General features: G+C 32.1%; 1 protein-coding gene across 2 annotated transcripts in view; it reads right to left on the reverse strand.

Moving 5' to 3' along the window:
• LOC108904775 (rho guanine nucleotide exchange factor 12) overlaps positions 1-20,872 on the reverse strand; it is a 194,936-nt gene that overhangs the window by 152,556 nt on the left and 21,508 nt on the right. For both annotated transcript variants that reach the window (XM_018707450.1, XM_018707449.1), the window contains exons 3-4: positions 14,990-15,097; positions 246-376 (exon numbers count right to left, since the gene is read on the reverse strand). In XM_018707450.1, the coding sequence (XP_018562966.1) occupies positions 246-376; positions 14,990-15,097 (239 nt within the window). The remainder of the gene's footprint in view (positions 1-245; positions 377-14,989; positions 15,098-20,872) is intronic.

Raw genomic sequence — 20,872 nt, forward strand, 5'->3', positions numbered from 1 at the left:
ATTTATAGCAGTGAGTTAAATATTGTAAATTTGCAAAAAGTAAATAACAGTCTTGAACACCTACAAGGAAAAAACTTTTTCAATGAAGTATCCTCTTAAAATGTTATTTAAATATACCTAGTTTGATTAATATGAAACACACAAATTTAGATCACTCTTATGTTTTTGAATAATACATACAATTTTGCGATTATTTCTTATACATTAGTAGCATTTAAGTAATTAAAAAAAAAATTATTACTCACATCTACAGGCTGAGGTCCGGTAATTCTAGAGGATGTGGGTGTTGTCACTGGTCTAGTATGAACACTTGGTGATGCCATATTCCTTAAGCCACTTGATCGCTGTTGAACGGTCAACTCAACTTGAGATGAGGCTATAACAGAAAAAGATAAGAATTAGTTATCATTAATCAAACAATTCCTTAAACAGTAAGTCTGTAGTAAATCATATTTGTTTTGAGTGTAAAATATAACCTTTCTAAACTTTAATTGCATTTGGGATACTGTCAACATTCAAAAATGTTTTAAGCTTTTCGAATCTTCGTATTTACAATTTTTTAACAACTCTAAAAAGTTTAGAAAATTAATAAGAAATGAACAAATAAAATTCAACACAATTATTTTCAATTGTATTAAAAAAAATTACAAAACTTGTTGAAATGTTTTGAACACCTTTCTGATACTACTTTAAAATGTTACTAAACAGAGTAACATCATATATCACTTGACTTGGGAGAGAATGCGGAATTCAAGAGAGCAAAAATAATAGGTTTGTATAAAAAAATTAATTGTAAGATGATTAATGGAAAATTCGAATTTATATTGAAAATTTAATTACATAATATTCAAAGCAGAGATAAAAAAACAGTTTCGAGGATTCTTCTTCTTTTATTTTCGTTATTTTGTAGAATGAAAGAAAAAAAATATCAATTTTTTATTGCATTATTTTTCGTTTCTGATTTTCCACAAGTGCATATGTTAGAAGGAATTAAATTGTTTTTGAAATGAAAATAATAATTCAAGTAATTAAGTTATCCATGAAAGAAATAAAATATTATTTACATAATTTTCCTCAGCTGTTTTAAATAAACTATCTCTTCATTAATTTTGAGCACCAGAATCTGCTATTAAAAGGGCTAAGTTACACTTTGTGCATATAAATTTCCTTAAATAGTTATTATTAGGTATTACCAAAATGGTTTATTTTTATAACCATATTAACAGAAAACCGAACAATAGCGCATTGTTTACAGCCACAATGACGAACGATGGATATGTGGTAATTTTAAATACTTTATTTATCAAACTATCTACTAAATGATTCACTGTGTTAAATAAGAATTTGAATTCCCCAAATATGAACACTTGAATAACTATCCACTTATACTAATTATAAACATGTTATCTTCAATTTAGATCAACCTGTTTTTTAAAAATCATAGCGAAATATTAATATACAGTGATTCACAGCTTATCCAAAAAAATTTGGAAATAGATGCGGCATGAAAAATGTAGTCAATATCGTAAAAAAAATTGTAAAATCCTTGTAGTTTCCGGGACAAAAGTTGTAGTAGTATTTTCCACCATTACATCGCTGGACAACTGTAGTCTCTTGTCACGTGGCTCTAGCGACTTACAATTAGTATTAACGTCATTGCGATAGTATTTACAATAGTTTTTTAGTAGTTAGTGTCAAAAATGGCTTAATGTGTATGCTGTATAGCAACTCGAAGTTGATGGATATCGTTTTAATTTATGGCGAAGCAAGACAACATACAGGGTGCGGTATTAGTGCGTCGAAGTACGATATCTCCTTTATTATAGAAGATATCAAAAAAATTATTTACAAATATTGTAGCCAACTTCAAACTTCACATTTTAAAATTATTTTCGTATATAGAGTGTTACGTATTACCAAGGTGAACCAAATATACTATTTTTTAATTGGGACACCCTATATATTATTTCAAATTTAGATTAAGCACATCTCTCCCATGCTTCCAATATAGGGTTTAATTATGTTATACGGATATTTCAAAAGTTATGGTCAATTGTATACGAGAATCATTCCCATTTCAGCGTCCTGTATACCCTAAACCCTAAACAGAACAACTTATAATTTTTTGCAGGCAAAACTTTCTGATATTGGTACAGTTTTACGAGAAAGTGCTATTTCTTTATTATTGCAACAGTTGAATATAGGGCGAGCACATAATCTTCTCAATTTTTTTTAATGAAACACCCTGTATTTTATTTTAAAAACTGAAAATACACTTTATGTTCTTTAATTTTTATAAAGCATTCCCTATACCTAAATCATTAATTTCTGAGATATTTATCATTTAATAACAAAAAGAGTTTTTCAAAAATTCCTATTGTAACAAGTTGGCCGTGGGCAAATGACAGTGTGACAAATTGTTATAAAACATTACAAAATATCCGTTGTTAAGACGAAATTCTTATAATATTATACAACTTGTTATTTTTCGATTTGTCAGTTTCCAACTTAGGCGTTTCCTTTCGTATCACATGCGTGAAAATAGGAAAATTTTGTATTACTTTAATTTTTTAGTTAATCCAATGTGTTTTTTAAATGAAATCATATAATAAAGGTAATTATAAATAGGCGAATTTAACAGATCAAGGAAGTTTACTAGAAAATTCGAGACCGAAAAACGGATGACAGTGAGTCATGCCGTGGAAATGTGCAGTTGTTTAATAAAAATGCATGGAACGTGTAAAAAAGCAAAAGAAATAGAAACACGTGCCAGGAAAAAAATTCAATTTGACAATGACGTTAAATTGGCGATTCATAGGGGTTTTCAGGGATTTTATTTTAAAAATGGAACCTCCAACATTTCCAAGATTTGACTAGATTGTCCCAAAGAGTTTTATTTTGTACTATACATGAAATTAATTGTTATTACTTAAACGAAATCGAAAAAGTATGCTAATAGAAAAGAACAAAATTGTAATATCCCAATGAAACAAGGATAGAAAGAGAACATAAGGTTTCTAAGGCTTGGCAAGATTTAAATATCGACATCAGACGAAAAACACTTTTAAGAATATTTTCTAAGGGATTAAAAGCACCCTCTGGAAAAAGACATATCAGAAGCGAATTAGGATTTTTTTGTGATGAATGATTTACTTACACGTACGTAAGTATAAATGAACAGGAGTTTTCATGGGAATATATCTAGTCGGTGGGGTATTTGAAAAATTGTTTACATCTACGTTTCTAACCACTAAATAATGTCGCAGTGATTGTCATGGTTAATAAGCCTTACCATATTACGCGAATAGAATTGCCGATATCTGCTTGGAGAAAAGGAGAAGGCGTGGAATAGTTGAATGCTCGGTTGAATGGGAAACAAACAAAAAGGCACGATGTTAAAAAGTATAATTATTAGCAACTGCACAAAAGGAAAAACCAAATACATGAAAACGTACCAGTGAGTACATCTTTTTTGTTTATATGTGACGACAATATGTAAATGGTCAGTTGTTTAGCCGAATACTTGAAAAAAGGATTGATAAAGTTATTGAATGCAGCACATGTGGCGAAGTGCAGACTTGACGGTCAACGGTCAATCTCTTCATTACATCGAAAATATATGCTAGAAAAATAATAGTGACCTCACTGTGCGAAGAAAAATAAAATATAATTTAAAATTGTAGGTAACATAAAATTTGTAAACATTGCGAGCCTGTCTGTAGCGTTATGGTCTGCTGCCAAAATTCCGACCAAATGCGCGCCTCTCTTAATTAGCTTATCAAAAAATGTTATGTAAATAAGAAGTTTTCTATAATGACGTGTCCATAGTCTAGTACCTACGTCAGAAGTTGTGTGTACGGTATTCGGTTCGAATTAACATTTTTAAAATCAAATAGAAATTTGTATAAGAATTTTTTTTTGCGAAACTGCATTTGCAACTATACATACATTTCATTGTATAGTATTCAATGACAAAGCACTAGGTTTTTTATGCAAACACCCCATTACAAGTCCCATATTTTTATGAGTTTATTGGAAAAAGGTTTATTTTTTTCTTGTACAGTCTACATACATTTTCACCTGTACCAATAACTGTCACTATTTTTAAAGATTTTAGTCATATTTTTAAAAGATAATTTATACCTCAAACTATAAAACAAAGCGAATATTGAGGGCATGTTGAATTATTTTGAAATTTACTATCGAGCGTTCAAATAAAAACGTGGTCGACACATTGGACGTAGTGAGTAGCTTATAGCGACCAACTTAACCTCATTTCTCAACGAGCTGTATAGCAGCTGTCAGTTTCAATAACGTTAATGACTATATAACTTTATTTTAAAGAATAATCGTGATAACAATAACAAACAATTAAAGGAGCTGCGGAAAGTGTCCCCCTCCTTGTTATAACAATAAATTAAAGCAGCTGCTGAAAGTGTCCCCCTCCTTGTTCCAAGCACTTTTCACACCTGTTCCTCAAAGAATTAAAGACATTTTCTAAGATGCTCGGGGTATTGTTAATTTCACGAATCTTGTCTATAAGTCGAGCCTGCAGATGGTTTAAATCAGGAATAGGCAGTTCAAAAATAGTGTTTTTAAGGTAAGGCCACAAAAAGAAATCACACGGCGTAATATCACATGACCTCGGTGGAAATTCATGTTCAGCATTGAGACTTATTAGTCGATTTTGGAAAACTTCCCTCAACATATTCATCGTCTCGCCTGCCGTATGTGCCCTTGCGCCATCTTGTTGAAAGTAAAAGTTTGTAATTTCGTTTTCTTCCAGCTGGTTAACAAAAGGAGCGATAATTTCTTCTCTATACCTTTGCGCAGTAAGAGTACCATTAAAAAAAATAGGTCCATAAATCCTCCTTCGATTGAGAGCACACCAAACTCCAATTTTTTGAGCGTGTAGAGGGCCCTCGACAAAAAAGTTATCTGGTTTTTCAGAAGACCACATTCTCATATTCTGTGAGTTTACGTAACCACTTAAATGAAACCAGGCTTCATCAGAAAAAAAGGTGATATTATGAAGTTCACCGTAGTTGTTTAAAAACCATTCACAAAATACAGCCCGTCGCGGAAAATCAACTTCATGAAGTTCTTGCTGACAAGTTAAACGATAGGAGAACAAACGCAAATCTTTTTTTAACACTGTGTGGCAGGTACCGACTGATACTCCCACCATTTGTGATAAAACACGTACAGAAGTTCTTGGCGCATTTTCCATTATTTGTTGGACATTTTCTTTTAATTCTTCAGTCCGCTTTTTAGGTCGGCCGCTTCCTTCTTTTCTTGTTACACTGCCCGTTTCACGAAAAACATTAACACAACGCTGAACTGCACTTTGAAAAATTTTGTACTCAACAACGCCGGGAAATTGATTTTGAAATTCTATGAAACATTCCTCAATAGAATACTTCCATATTCCATCAATCTTGCGTCCATTTCTAAAGTAGGACTCTATGATAAACACTTTTTGTTCTTGAGAAAACACCATTTTAAACGCTTTTTAAAACGAAAATATTCAAATTGATAGCGGCGATATAGCGCTTTGACAGATGACGTTTAAGTTCATTTGCTATACGCTACGCCCTACGTCCAAATTTTCAGAACCAACTTGACCACCTTTTTTATTTGAACGCTCGTTATAATAATTAATATAATTAACACTATAGTAATTAAGTAATTAGTAGCAATACTTATGTCAATTATTGGATTTTTAAATCAAAATCAACATTGAAACTGACAAAATATTTTATAAAGTTATGCATAACTAAGTCACCTATATTGTTTTATCCCGTAAAAACTTTACTTTCAACAAAATTTCACCAAATAATAGAAAAAATCATACCGTCTTAACAAAATATATTAGAAAATCTCTAGGAACAACAGGTGTAGCCCCATCCTCAGCTCTAGATAGTTCTAACAAAAGAAAGACGTTTTGAAATAAGTTAATAAGAGGAGGTAATCATATTATTTTGAAGTACCAGAACATGCTAACTATACAGGATGCTATTATCATTTATCAACACAGAAGGCAGCATTTTAAAAATCTAGGCCGGCCCTGGAATATTTTCAATTTTCATAGTATATTAAGCTTCTAATTGGACCAAAAAATACTAGTCACTATAGTCGTACAAAACTTTATCCGAGTTATGGTCGAAGCTAATAAAGCACTCTGTATCTCAGAAGTAGCTAACGGCCTACCCCTACAACTATTTCGTAATTAATCTGCCGTATCGTTTTCTTAAGAGGGGTACAGTCTTTCCGATCTCAATTGAAGAGCCAAGAGGTTGGTAGTATGTACCAGGTTCGGTCGCTGACGCAACAACTCGGCATTGAAATATTTGAAAAACTTGCTCCCATATTTATTATTATTTTATTTAGCCATACCCATATACATGTCTGATCGCCCGGTTGAAGAATGAGCGCCCAGGCAAACGCGGCACAAAGACCATAAATTCAGTTGTCAACAAATGGCCTAGCAGTGCAGTGCAGCAATGCGGAATTTGGTGTGATTCAGATAATTTTAATTTATTATATGCACCCTCGTAGGCACCTTCTATTAATCATTCATATTGCAATTGCGAAAGGAAGAAATAAAAGGAATATTTTGATTACTAATATTATTACAACATGGCATTTTGGAGGCCTTTTGAAACGGAACAAAACGAAATTTACCAACAATACTATAAAATTGTTTGACGACATAAATAATTAAAATATGTTGTTGGCCAAATGAACATAAAAAAAAAAATTTCCGCAAAATATATACAAATTATTATAATTTTTTACCTTTAGCAGAAAACTTTTTCAGGGACGCCTATAAACTCAATAAATTTTATTGCTAGGTGTTTTTATACAGGTTCTAGTCACTTCGGAAAGACTATACTGACTTGAGCATTTTACTCCGGACAAAGCGAAAGCAGAGAGCACACTTTCGAATTCAGTACCTACCTGCGTCCGAACTTTATTGAACACGCTAAGCATTATCCACGCTTCTCGGTAAATAGCAATTCCTCAAGGAAATGCCATCGCTCGCTGGTGCCCAGTGAGTACGGGTATTTGTAACGTTCGCATCGCAGGCTTCCGTGCCAATTTAGTTGATTTTGTATTGATTTTTACTGAAAAAAATGGACTGAAGCAAGCAAAGATGTTTGAAATATGAAATCCAACATATGGATTATATCCTGATGAAGAAAATTTAAAAAATATGAGTTTGTTGAAAAGGCGCTCCACCCACATATGTTTTGATATTATTTTTCTTAGTTATCACACAATCACATAGTCAAAAAATGCTCGGTCTGTTCGTCTGTGCACTTTCTGCACGTTCGATTCGTTCGGAGCAAAATGTTCAGGGCTCAGGTCAACACCCACCTTTGGAGAATTGTCAGGCCAAGTAGTGTCTGAAATGACGCATTCTTAAATCACCCCTAAGTAAGGTGACCACGATCAGATCACTGATCAGATAATCAATTAACATTGCGCGATAAGAGAAGAGGTTAATTACGAAGGTGTGCTAGAATTGAATACAGCACGCACGTAGCGTTGCATTTGTGATGTGTGTTGCTGGATATTTCTAATACACCTAGAACAATATCGATAAAACTGCACTTTTCTCAGATGTGACTTGTTTGTGACCATGAACATATTTATAGAGCTTTAATCATATGGGTAATATAAATTAAAAGTCAAAACTCTTAATAGAAACGGCAAGAACATACACGGCTTTGTTTATTTCACTATTTTCACTAAATGAGTAGACAACAATTCTTTTTTCACGAGAATTTTTTGTACAAATGCAGTTCTACTGATATAAATGTACACTCACAACTTCTTTGTATGGATTTAATTATTAAATTTAGAAGTTACATTGCATACTTAACAGAGAGTTATATACATATAACTAATACATATTTTTACTTATAATTACGACCGTTTTATTTTTTATTTTACATACACTTGCGTACAATATGATTTATGTTTTGGCAGCTACTACATTCTCGAATAATGCACTCATCGCTATTCATTATCGTGTCTAACAAGAGGAAAACTTGAAAACATCAATTAAAAATATCCATCCGGTCCGTTTTTATCACTCTTAGTACGCGCACGCCGATAGAAAAAAAAATTATTAAATGTACCTACATTGCAGAAAGTCAAATTGAATCGAAGGTATTTCAGTGTATTGAACTTTCCTACTAAAAAAAAACTAACAGCATCATCGAACTCAATTTTTATTATTATAAATTCAAAACTCTCAAATCAGAAATCGTACGTATTTTATGATTATTTTTAAGCGAGTTTTTAAGCTACAGGGCGAGACCAATTTTCTTGGATGGCAAATCTACAGTGCTCGAGGCAACTTTTATTTCTTTTAATGGTTGTAACCTCGAACAAAGTTAAGTATTTTATTCAATGATATATAAAATACACATTTAAGTATTTTTATAAATCTGGATAGTCAGTATATTATCTTGCTATATTTTCACGAATATATTCTATAAAATAATACGCAAATTTTTGGCAATTTTTTATATCTTTTTAATTTTAAACCTAATAGAGATATCGGTTTTATACGGTTTTATATCCCTGTGTTTACCGGAACTTAATTTTTTTATAGTTCTTCCGAAGCAGTATTAAATATAATTGATTAGATAATCTGATTATCCTTGATGCTAATAATTTAATTAGTTTTAAATTACTAGTAATCGTTTTTTGAGAATTAAAAGCTGGATAAAAATTAATCGAAACGATTAATTAGACATGCCTCTGTTCTCATTTAGCAAAACAAAAGCACTAATTGTACTTTTAATCGAATTATTCGGACTATTATCTAATTTAAGTGAGAAATGTCATGCAGTATTAAACGTACCTGACAGTAATACAATACAATATACGTATACTTAGGGAGATGGTTTTTGTACAGAAGAAAGTAACTCGGAACCAATACAATTTTCACCGCACAACGTTCACCACAACAACGTATTAAAACCACTGTTAGAAGGGACTATTCGTAATAAAAAATTCGGAACTCAAGTTGTAAAGATAGCCTGAAAATTCGAGGATGTCTGGTTTATGTTAAATTTTTCCATCAACATAGGTGATGTCCTACAAGAAGACTATCTGGCGCGGTGCAAAAGTAAAAGAGAGTATAGGGGCCTGGGCAATATGGGCACAAACAGCAGCTGTCTATCTTTTTTCCGGTAGGCCAACGTTGCCAAATCGGTACCCTCCCCAAAGGGCAGTGGTTATACGCTAAATTTCTAACGAACTGTCGAGGTAAATTAATTATTTGTGGCGCTTTTTAGTTTTGCACCAAAATGATCAGCCTCAACAAAAATCACTCTCTGACAAATGCAAACAATTGTCTTTTTAATCGAATTATTCGTTTAGTCAAAAGTGAAAAACAAGTAGGCGTGAGGGTAATCTAGACGGTGTCCAGAATGGCTGCTTTCTTCCCCTACCTCTTTCAAACTCTTTGGCTAATAGCGTTTCACTATAGAGTATTTTTTTGCAGCCTTCCAGAAAAGTTCACTGTAAGTAATTCTTCTACTATTTATTTGATATAGCATATTGAAAATTTCCTTTTTTCTCGACTTTTAAATCAACAATGAAATTCCGATAACTAATTTTTTTAGTCAGATGTTCAATAGTACTTTAGAAGGAAAAACAGTAATCTTCAGATCAATTTTTCCGATTTAATTCAAGGGCGAATATTTATGTAAGTTTTACTCGAAAATCAGGCTTTTTTCGAAAAACATAAGAGAGTAGAATTTGTAGAAAATTGAAAGACGAATTCGAAAATATCATGGTTGTTACCGTAAAGCAGTGGCGTACTATTTTATTTAGAAAAATATGCCACCGATACCCTGTATCTCCGCCACTGGAGCAGGTAAATTTTAGGAAAACCCCTCAGATTTTGGGCAATGTTTACATAAACACATGTGCCCAATTTCAAATTACTTCACTTACTAGTTTTTAAATTATTTAAAAAAATAAATATATTTTTTGAAGACCCTGTATCTTTCTAATGAGGCGTCCTAGATGAAAATTTTATAGAAAAGACGCCCCTTATAATTCACCATAGAATACGAGGTTTCTTTTTTGGTCACCATTTGTGAATCACCCTGTATGTCTTGTTAAAATAATCCGAAATAATGAAATATTCGTACCTAATAACACAGTAATATAGTAACAAATTTTCTTATAAAAATATTAAGTACTGGTAAATTATGTGGTGTAATAATCATTTGAAACCTATCAATCACTGGGTAAACATAAATATTTTCATATTATCTTAATCAAATACGTAAACTCTTATCATTTGTATAATAGTTGAATATTATTTACTTACTTAATAACATTAAAGGTTTTTCCATATAAAAATTTTATTTGAACATTAAAGGTTTGCGATACATTACTTACACTAAAAGGAATTTAAGAAAGCTATAACGTAAGTAGAAACAAATCCATTTTTTAAAAATGTACTAAAAATATTTAAAATTTTCACAATGCATAAAATTTGATTCTAAATATATTTTGTCTTAACATCATACATCATATTAAAAAAAATTAATACAAAACGATATTGTAATAAAGCACGTACAGTACAAATATATTGTTTGAAACTGTATTCTAAACATTTCGATATACAAAATTTTATTCTTAGTTTTTAACTACATGCGGAATTTGGAGAAAAACTATAACGTCGTAGTTACAAGTTTTTTAATAAATAAGTACAAATTTATTTCAATTACCTTAGTAAGAAAAAAAAATACTGAAGTAGATTTTAATTATCCCTAAAAGAATTTTTCAAAAATAATTGAAATCCTATAAAAAAAATCGTCATTTTCTAGTAAAATACATCGAACAGCAAGCAATGCTTGTAAATAAGACAGACCTGAGAAGATTGATATTACAAGAGACTTGTTAACAGTTTTATAGAGAAAACGCAAGTAGATATAAAATTAAATCGAAATAAAGTTTTATTGCATATGAAAAAAAGCTCACTATTTAATAAATGAAAATGCTCACTACAAGAAAACTAGATATCGTCGAAATATGTAAAATGTGTGGCGTAAACTGACTTATTATTCGATTTAGTTTGTACAAGCTAAGCCGACCGACTTACATTTCTTGTGTAGCAGGCTTAACAGAACTGTTGTATCCCGAATTACAAATAAATAAAGTCGACAATGTAACAAAGAATATGAGTATGTAAATGTATAGTTTTTCCGATCTCAATTGAATTGAAGAACCAAGAGGTTGGTAGTATGTACCAGGTTCGGTCGCTAATGCAGCAACTCGGCATGGGAATATTTGAAAAACTTGTTCCCATATTTATTTAGCCATAGTCATATACAGATCTGATCGAACTAAACATGGAGGTGGTAGAAATGTATACGCCCAGTTGAAGAATGCGCGCGCGGGCAAACGGCGTACACAGACAGCCGAACTGGGCGACTGGGCAATAAATCTCAGATCTTGACAAGTGACTGACAAATTGCATAGCAGTGCAGTACAGCAATGCAAAATTTGGTGATTCAGATAATTTTAATTTATTATAGGCACCTTCTATGAATCATTCAGATTTCAATTGCGAAAGGGAGAAATAAGAGGAATATTTTGTTTACTAATATTATCACAAAAAGACATTTTGGAGACCTTTTGAAACGGAACAAAACGTTTACCATCAATATAATAAAATTGTTTGATGAATAAATAATTAAAATATGTTGTTGACCAAATGAACATAGGTTAATAGAAATTTTCTACACATTATATACAAATTCATATTATTTTTTAGCAGAAAACTTTTTTAGGGACACCTATGAATCTCATTAAGTTTTATTGCCAGGCGTGTTAATACATGTTCAACTGACTTCGGAAAGACTATATTCAACAAATGTGTAGTTAAGTCTAATAAAAACCACACACTGATGAATGAAACTCTACTCCTCTGTGATAATGGGTAAATTACTTAATTAACCAAAACCTTTCGATTTTATTAATTAAAACAGAGTACTTGTTCAAATTTTATTGTCAAAGCGTTAATAAATAAGTATTGTAATGAGTGTGGAACAGAAAAACAAGAAATCAATTTTCAATTTACAATTTTCGCTACCTTAAAGCTAAGCACAAGAGTCCTCGCCAAAAAGTCGTGTCCTTTTTAAACGTACCTTAAGCTATTTTTATAAACTTTTCGCAATGAATTTACAACAATTTAATTACCGAAACAGCATTAAACTTTTATTTTGGTATCCTATAAATAGAATATGTATCATCTTGCATATTGATTTTGTTGTTATGACATCAGAACAACTTTGCTACGCTCCTTCCAACTCATTTACATGCACCTATGTATCCTCTAAATGAAGTTTAATGGTTTATAAATAAGGAACGTTATTAAATATACATCTGTTAAGCTTTTCAGTCTCCTGCGTATTGTTTCGCAGAAATTAAAATAAATATCCGATTCAAGGTAATGCGATACGCCATCGCAGATATTTTAAAATTTTCGATAACATCGGCAAGTACAATAACACTCGAGTTTAAATAAAATCACACAATAAAAATATAATAACGTACTTACATGAAGTATTATATTCAGAATTGGTCTAATATTTGTTTTATAAAAGAAATTCAGCGAAAAACAAACTAAATCTCAGAGATCTCGAAAAATTCAAGGAAAAAATTGAACATAAGCTGTAAAAAATATGTAGCTATATCGCACGTTCGCAATAAAAAAAATGAGTATATGGCAATCTTTATAACTTTCAAAAAGGGCAAAATTAGAAAAAGCTATTATAATTAATATTTTTTCAATAATCCTAAAACTATGGTTACCAAAAAGTACGAGGTCTGTTCAAAAAATAACCGAACTTTATATTTTTAAATATTATACAGTCCTGGAAAGCTTCATTTGAAATGGCCTTTAAAGTTTGTGACGAATTTGCTTTGATGTCATCAATTGTCTGGAAACAGCGCCCCTTCAGTACCGATTTTAATTTCGGAAATAAGAAAAAAATCACAAGGAGCCAGGTCTGGCGAGTAAGGAGGGTGAAGAAGGAAAGTAATATGATTTTTGGAACAAAACTAAAAAATTGACAAAGCTGAATGTGTGGGAGTATTGTCATGGTGCAAGAACCATGAGTTGTCTCGTTCTTTTGTCGTAAACACACCTCTTCTTCGGGATTGGTTCCCCGTTCTATGGTGTAGGAGGTCATAGGAACCTTCCACGGAGTTAAAGCCCCACTTTGATCGCCATGTTCTCCCCGGAGCATGAGAGGTTCGCTGGTAATGTGGTTTAACATCTTGGGACCTATTGGAAACATCGGCGAAATCGATGACAGACGTTTCCCAATATCGTTCTGGAGCGCGTCGGGGTTCGTCCTCGGGTAGCGGTCTTCACTGCAGTGGACACAGCGCGTCGTCGGCAAACCCGGGCGATGTCGGTCGCGGCGTTAGGGAATATTAGAAACATCGGTGAAATCGGTTAAATGCGATTTCGCGGAGTTATCCCTGGAGCAATGGGTTTCATGTTAGACGGCGACACCCGCATCGGAGTGTGGAGTCGTGGTTGGATGGTCAGATGGCATCGGGCTCGATGGCGGGATTTGAACAATGGTGGAATGACAGGCCGTTCGCGTCTGCGGAGGCGGATTTCCGGACCATAGTGGAATGTCATGCCGTCTGGTGCTAAGATGGCTGAACTCTGAAATGGTTGGATGTCCTCGAAAGTGAGGTGAAATTGTGAGTTGTCTCGCCTCGCTTCGGGGATGGGCAGACGGACAAGTCAGGAGATACATAATGTCGGATTTGCCCCGGACGTGGTCTGCTATGATCCTGGAAAATTAATTGGGGACGTTGCTGCCTAGATTTTTGAACTTGACGAATCCTTAGAATTCGCTGGAAGTAGGCATTACAACACTTGAGTGAATGTTTCATCGTCATTTGATTGTTCATTTCTGTGGTGTGTTTTATGTTTTTTATGTGTTCAAGGAGTTGCCGACTACCGTCCACACAATTTTCTTTCTGTTGTTCGGTCATCAAGGAACTTTTGCCGCAGCTCGATGCATGTTCAATTTTTTAATCAAAATTTCCTGGTCGAGGACCATCTTTAATTGACTGACCACCACTTTTAAATCTTGAAAACCATTGCATACGACCCATAGCATCATCTCCGTAAGCTTGTTTCAAAAGTTAAAATGTTTTCGCGAAAGTTCTCCCCAGTCTCATACAAAAATGTACGTTGCATCGTTGTTCCAGAAAATCGCACATTTCAAAAATCGTCACTTAAACACGTTGCACTCAAATAACAATATGTCGAAAACTAAATGGGATATCAACAATCCAAGAACATGTGGTTGCACAGGAGGTTATGCAGAACACAATGCTTCCAACTGCATATCACTAAATACTCGTCCATTAGAGCGTAATTATTATATTCTGAACAGACTTCGACCGTCTTACCAGTCAATAAGGTTAAAATTATTGAAGAACTAACATATCAGGCACGAAGTACGGAACTACTACATATATTTTATTATTTGTTCTCGCACTTTTTACTCTATTTTAGGCACATTAAGACCTTCTGTATGCCTCAATATGAACCTTAATTAAATAGCTATCGCAAGAAGCCACTTACGATATAAATAGAACAAACATTTTGTATACGTCCTACGAAAGCTTAAAAGCTGTTTTTTTAACTCATAGGACAATGACTGATATTACTGTGTAGATACATTTTTTCAGTATGCAACCAACACGAGATTTAGTCGAATCTTATAACTCAAGATAGTGACATATTTATCTCAGATTCCTCAATTTAATCGAAGAGTTAATATTATTACATTTTGTCTCGTTTTTATGATTCCTAAAATTATATTTACCATCACCTATATCCTAATTCTAAAACCTTTAAATTTGTAAAAACAGCGCGTAAGTACACAAAAACATTAAAAATCGTAAAGTATATACTTACATTTTATTAGAGCAACAACCTGGGTGTGTGTTGATTGCATAACATTAACACCATTAACTTTAATTATTTTATCACCAGCATGAAGCCCTGCGCGTTCGGCTGCTCCCCCTGGAAAAAAAAAATTTCGTTTAAAAAAATTAGGTACGTCCACAAAACGTTTGTTGTCTGTAATGCAGTTTGAACCGTGATTATGTTATTTATTCTGAAAGTTTAAGTGAATCAAAATCAAGGAAAATGAAAGATAAGTAAAGGGTATATAATATGAGAATATAATTATGGTAAAAAAAAATAGGAATTGATCAAATTGCAACAGATAATGGTTTACTACAATCGATTAGATGAAACTAACACACTAAGCTAATTTTACGATATAAGTAACTAAATAAAAACTAATTTTAGGATACTAATAACTAGATTTAGTGCACGAGCAGAGTCTAACAGAGCCGGCGCGAGGGTCGGTGGCCTTCACAGCTGACTCCCGTTTTGAACGGTTCAGTTATTTACGAAACCTTGTAGTAGTCGGTGTAGCGTAGATACCTTTCTTTTTTACGTCTGCTGTAAATTGTATTCGCCGTGTGTATTTAATTAGCTATTTATAAATAATAACATAATTTACATTAACAACAATTACTTGGTGAGGAAAAGTGCATTATAAATTCTTGTTACAAAACTAAAGCGACATTTTGAAGAGGACTTACAGACGACTACTTTCTTTCAAGCAATATTCCATTAAACAAACTAGAGAACCCCAAGTTCCATAATTCCGTAAATTGGAATCACATGGACTATCCCTAAAAGAACAATTTGGTATACCTAATGGATGATAAATAAAAAAATTAATAAATAAATAATAAATAATAAATGCTAATAATATAAGTCCAGTCAGTAGTACGGCAAAAAAAATGCAAAGAGTGTTGGAAAAAATCCAGGATACACCATTTTGGAAAACATGTTAAGTAAATATACAGTACGCGCCTAAAGTATGGAATAAATTCAGTAAAAACGAAACAAATTTTTTTCGGGTCGATTTTTAATTTAAAAAATACATATTTTAGCATAAAAGGCGATTTTCAGCCGTCATTTGTTTTCGAGTAATGACGTCATCGACATTTTTTAAAATAGCAACCCCCTATTTTTTTTCATGATTCTGAAAGATCGTTTCATTGTCGATCCGACAGTATTAAAATGTCGCCATCTTGCATAGGAAATAAATAAATAATAAATAAATAAAGAGACTAAGATTTTAATTGTTCAAATAATGCACAAGGCACAATAATTGACTTCAATATTCAGGATACACATTTTATTTCTACTGACATATCTAATTATATGATTTATTTTAAACGACAGTCATTTCGCTGCACCGCTATTCTTAATTCGTAATTTATTACAAATGAGTATCCACAAAGTTTATTTTATTGCTTTTGCTCGCAATTAATTGTAAGCGATCAACGTAGGTTCATTTTGAAGCTACACCAGCCACACGTAACTAGTTTATTTGTTTAAAATGCGAAGGTGGTTCTTGGGCGATAATACATTGCAAATAAATTACATATTTCAATATTAAATACATACAAAACGTTAAAACAGGTCAAACTCATTAATATTACGTAAAACACGAAAATATAATTCTCCACTATCACTGGCTGTAATATATTATCAATTAGGACCAATAGGTAATATATATAATTAATAATAAAGTTTAAAAAAATAAAGTTCGGTTATTTTCTGAACAGGCCTCGTAATAGTACTAGCCACTAAAGTAAATTAAATTTTGTTATTCGAGTCTGTTGTGTTTTAATATGTAAGTAGATATTAAAAGCAAGAACTGTTAGATTGTTTGGAAATCATAAAGAAAACAATAGGGTCGTTCCCTTAGATGAACTTCTATTTAGCATGCCATACGTAGACATAAATAAAAAAAGTCAATAAACACCATAATTAGTTGATTTTTATTTATTATATTTCATCGAATCTTCTCAATATAATAATAAAAGGGGGGAATGAATCAACAAACGTAAAATTAGGTATTTCCAGTATATAGAAAGACAATTAAAGTCTTACTTTGCGATTTAGACGGCAGGTCCAAGAACGACCAATAAATACTAGCGGTTAGTTGCTTAAATGTAAATCTATGGTAAACTGGATTTAATAGCAAGGAAACACCAACACGAATATCTCACACTACTGAAAAACGTAATACGAAATTATTGTTTTTGTAAATTGGAATAGAATAGATTTTTACTTAATGCATAAACTTCAACAACCTACGTCATCATCATGATGAATCTATTTTTTGCACAAAACTATTGAAAAAACTAAACAAATTATAACTTCTGAAAAAAAGACGACCCTTATATTTTTATCTTATCTGTTTATCTACACCAGCAAAGAGGAGGAGAGAGAGGAGAGAAAACCTGAATACCCCAATTTTTAACAATGCCTCACTACTACTGGAAACAAATTAAATCCAGGTAAATATGACAAATATAATAAGATAAACCTCGAAAACACTGTTGTGAAAAGGAATTTTCTAAAAAAATAAACCTATCTAACGCTAGTGATACTAGGTAGGTATCTCAAAATAAGGACAACAGAAGGAAGAACAAATTCTTTGTTAAACTAAAAATACCATCAGACAAATTTGTTTTTATCTAGGCAAATTTTCTAGTTTTGCAACTGGAAAAAGAAAAATATTTTAAAATATGAGTTTTACTTACATTTAATGAAGACCGCAAAAACAGATTCATCCAAATTATTCAAAGATAATAGAATGAAAAACTTCAATATTTTTTTATAGAGACTTTCTAAGTTTATCCTGCATTATTTTAACTTTATTCACGCCAGACTGCCTCACATTTTCTATTTCAGTAACTTCAATGCTTTGTAGTACAAATTTAGTAAACACTACAGCTGTAACCCATATTCAGTATTGATTTTTAACGTTTCTATTCAGAAGCTTGGATACGACCCAGAATTCTAAAAGCTGCAACTGCGTTTTGCAGCAATAAATACCCTAACATTTTTCCACCCATATTCAGAAACAGATACAGTTTTATTCATATACAAAAATTTGAGGCGCTCTGTAAAAACTCACATAGCACAAATTTGATTCATTTTGGAGAATAATGTTAGATACTTTCTTTTTGAAGAAAATAGAATAAACACGTTCTTGTATGTTAAGGCCTAGAATTGCAGGAAATGACATAAATATTTTATTGGATATTGCCAAATTTACAGCGCGCATCAATTTGAACTTTGGATTTCACGCCGGACAGTTTACTTGGCAAGTACCTTCTCTTTAAAGGGTTCGTGAGTCGTTAATTTTCCACATTTTTCAATGCAATTCACGGGAAATCGTAGTTTACGTCGTAAATTTTATTTTGCGAAAAATTCAAGTCTTAATGTTTATAAACAATTGCGCTACGATTTAAAAAAAATCGTATCTTGGCTCCTGTTGGTCGTAGAAGGTACTTTTTTAAAATTTGTATTTTTCTGCCAGCTATCCATTGCATCTATTTTCGGTAAGGTAGCATAAATAGCAACAATTTTATTCAAATTGTTTATAAGCGAAAAACGCACGGTTATTAAAGCACAATTTGAGAATGTTAATGTTAAAAAAACGGTGATATTTTATTAATAGGTCGCTTAATTACATCTTTAAGGTTACAATGACGCTTTCAGAATCATGTTTGGTTGAAAATTAACGCCTGTACAGAGGTTTAAAGTTCATAACTTTTGGAGCCTCCGTTATAAACAAATTGAATTGTGCGAAAACTATTGCACCTACAGCGCCCACTTTTGGCACACTTTTAAAGTATGACAAAACCCTCAGTTTGTCATAGGTTTTATAAAATTTTAACAATAAATGCGATAGTTATAAACAAATTAAAAAATGGGCACTTTTCTTGTTTTTTTGCAATAACTTTTTTGTTTATCAACCGATTTTAATTTAACAAGTCTCATTTTGTAGATAATTTTATTCCCTACAAGCTGTCTGAGTCACTTTTCGCTAAAATTGATGGTTTTCCCTGCAAAGTGAAAAAACAGTTTTCCTCACTTATTTGTCTAAATTGAAAAGTTAGCTAATACAATTTTTTGACTCACGAGATGATAGATATCTTGTATTATGTTCCATTAGACAATTTTACAATAATCTCGCGGATAGAAATTTTTTCGAGTAAAAATTTTATTTGCTTGGCCTATATGAACACTTTTAATCAGGAAGGTGTCAAGTACAACATATCAAAAATTCAGATGAATCGATCGGGAACTCAACCCCATAAGGTTTGTGCGGATCCTTTGCCCTGTGGGTGGTATATCAGAGCACTTATATGCAGTTTTGTTGGGCCAACAATAATTTAATTGCACTAAAATTCATAATTTGTATGTTAATGTTACTTCGTTTTTAGGTATTCTCGTTATGTTGTTATAAAGGTTAGTTATGAAAATAGTTATTTGTTATTTCAATAAGGATGTATTTTAATTTTTTTAATGATTTTTTACTTTAAATGCATATTTTATGCCAGCAAATTTTGATAATGTCAAAGGAAATAACCGTAAGTAATTTCACGATCGACGTCTTCATTTTCGAGTAGGGATTGTTCATGTTTTTCAATATTTTTTGTTTAAGGCAAATNTTTGTAGATAATTTTACTCCCTACAAGCTGTGTGTGAGTCACTTTTCGCTAAAATTGATGGTTTTCCCTGTAAAGTGAAAACATTGTTTTCCTCACTTATTTGTCTAAATAGAAAAGTTAGCTAATAAAATTTTTTGACTCACGAGATGATTGATGTCTTGTATTATGTTCCATTAGACAATTTTACAATAATCTCGCGGATAGGAATTTTTTCGAGTAAAAATTTTATTTGCTTGGCCTATATGAACACTTTTAATCAGGAGGGTGTCAAGTACAACATATCAAAAATTCAGATGAATCGATCGGGAACTCAAACCCATAAGGTTTGTGCGGATCCTTTGCCCTGTGGGTGGTATATCAGAGCACTTATATGCAGTTTTGAAGCTAAACCCGAATACTTTAGATGTTTTTCTTTTAGTCTGCCATTCGGTTAGCCAGTATACAGGTTACAACTGACATGTGCAAAAAACACTGTCTCCCGAAACATAAGCAGTAATTACAGTTACATAAAGTTCAATAAATTATTTTCATATGTGTACAAATTACAGGGTGAAGTAATGGCCGTTTTTCATGACCAAAAAATAAACAAAAAAAATGTCAAATCGTTTTTGAGCTATTAAAATTAATTTAATTTTATTAACTTCAACGCCATGTAAATTCTAAACAGTTAATCCAATAAATTATCTCGGAAATATAAGACAAACTTACAATATTTTTGACGACCTTCCTCTGATTTTTTCCCTTGCTGGAAGTATTTGCATGTAATTTAAGTACCTAAATACGATGTTTAAATTTACCAACATGTCTCTGGAAAGAGTTCACCTAGTAAATTATAAATATGAATAGAGCAAAAATAATAAATTTTTACTTATTTTTCTTTTTTATACTGAAAAAAAAACAGGAACTTAAAATAGAGTCAAAGGAATTGAAGAGGAAGTTCGAAGAATTCGAGGGAAAGTTCGAGGAAAGGAATTCAAGAAGTAGTCGGAGGAATTCAAAGAAAAGTCAGAGGAATCCTCCTGAGTGAAGAAATTATGGTTTATAGAATTATAACCGAGGGGTAAACCACTTAGTAAATATGGTGTACAAGTGATGTAAATATCGTAAATATTTGTAAATATTCGTAAATATTAGTAAATACTAGTAAATATTTGTAAATATTCGTAAATATTTATAAATAATGGTAAATATTTGTAAATGTTAAATGTGGTGTACACATTTTCGTCAAGTGGTTTACCCCTCG

This window comes from Anoplophora glabripennis, unplaced genomic scaffold, assembly GCF_000390285.2.
Source record: "Anoplophora glabripennis isolate ALB-LARVAE unplaced genomic scaffold, Agla_2.0 scaffold124, whole genome shotgun sequence".
In the NCBI taxonomy this organism is placed as follows: domain Eukaryota; kingdom Metazoa; phylum Arthropoda; class Insecta; order Coleoptera; family Cerambycidae; genus Anoplophora; species Anoplophora glabripennis.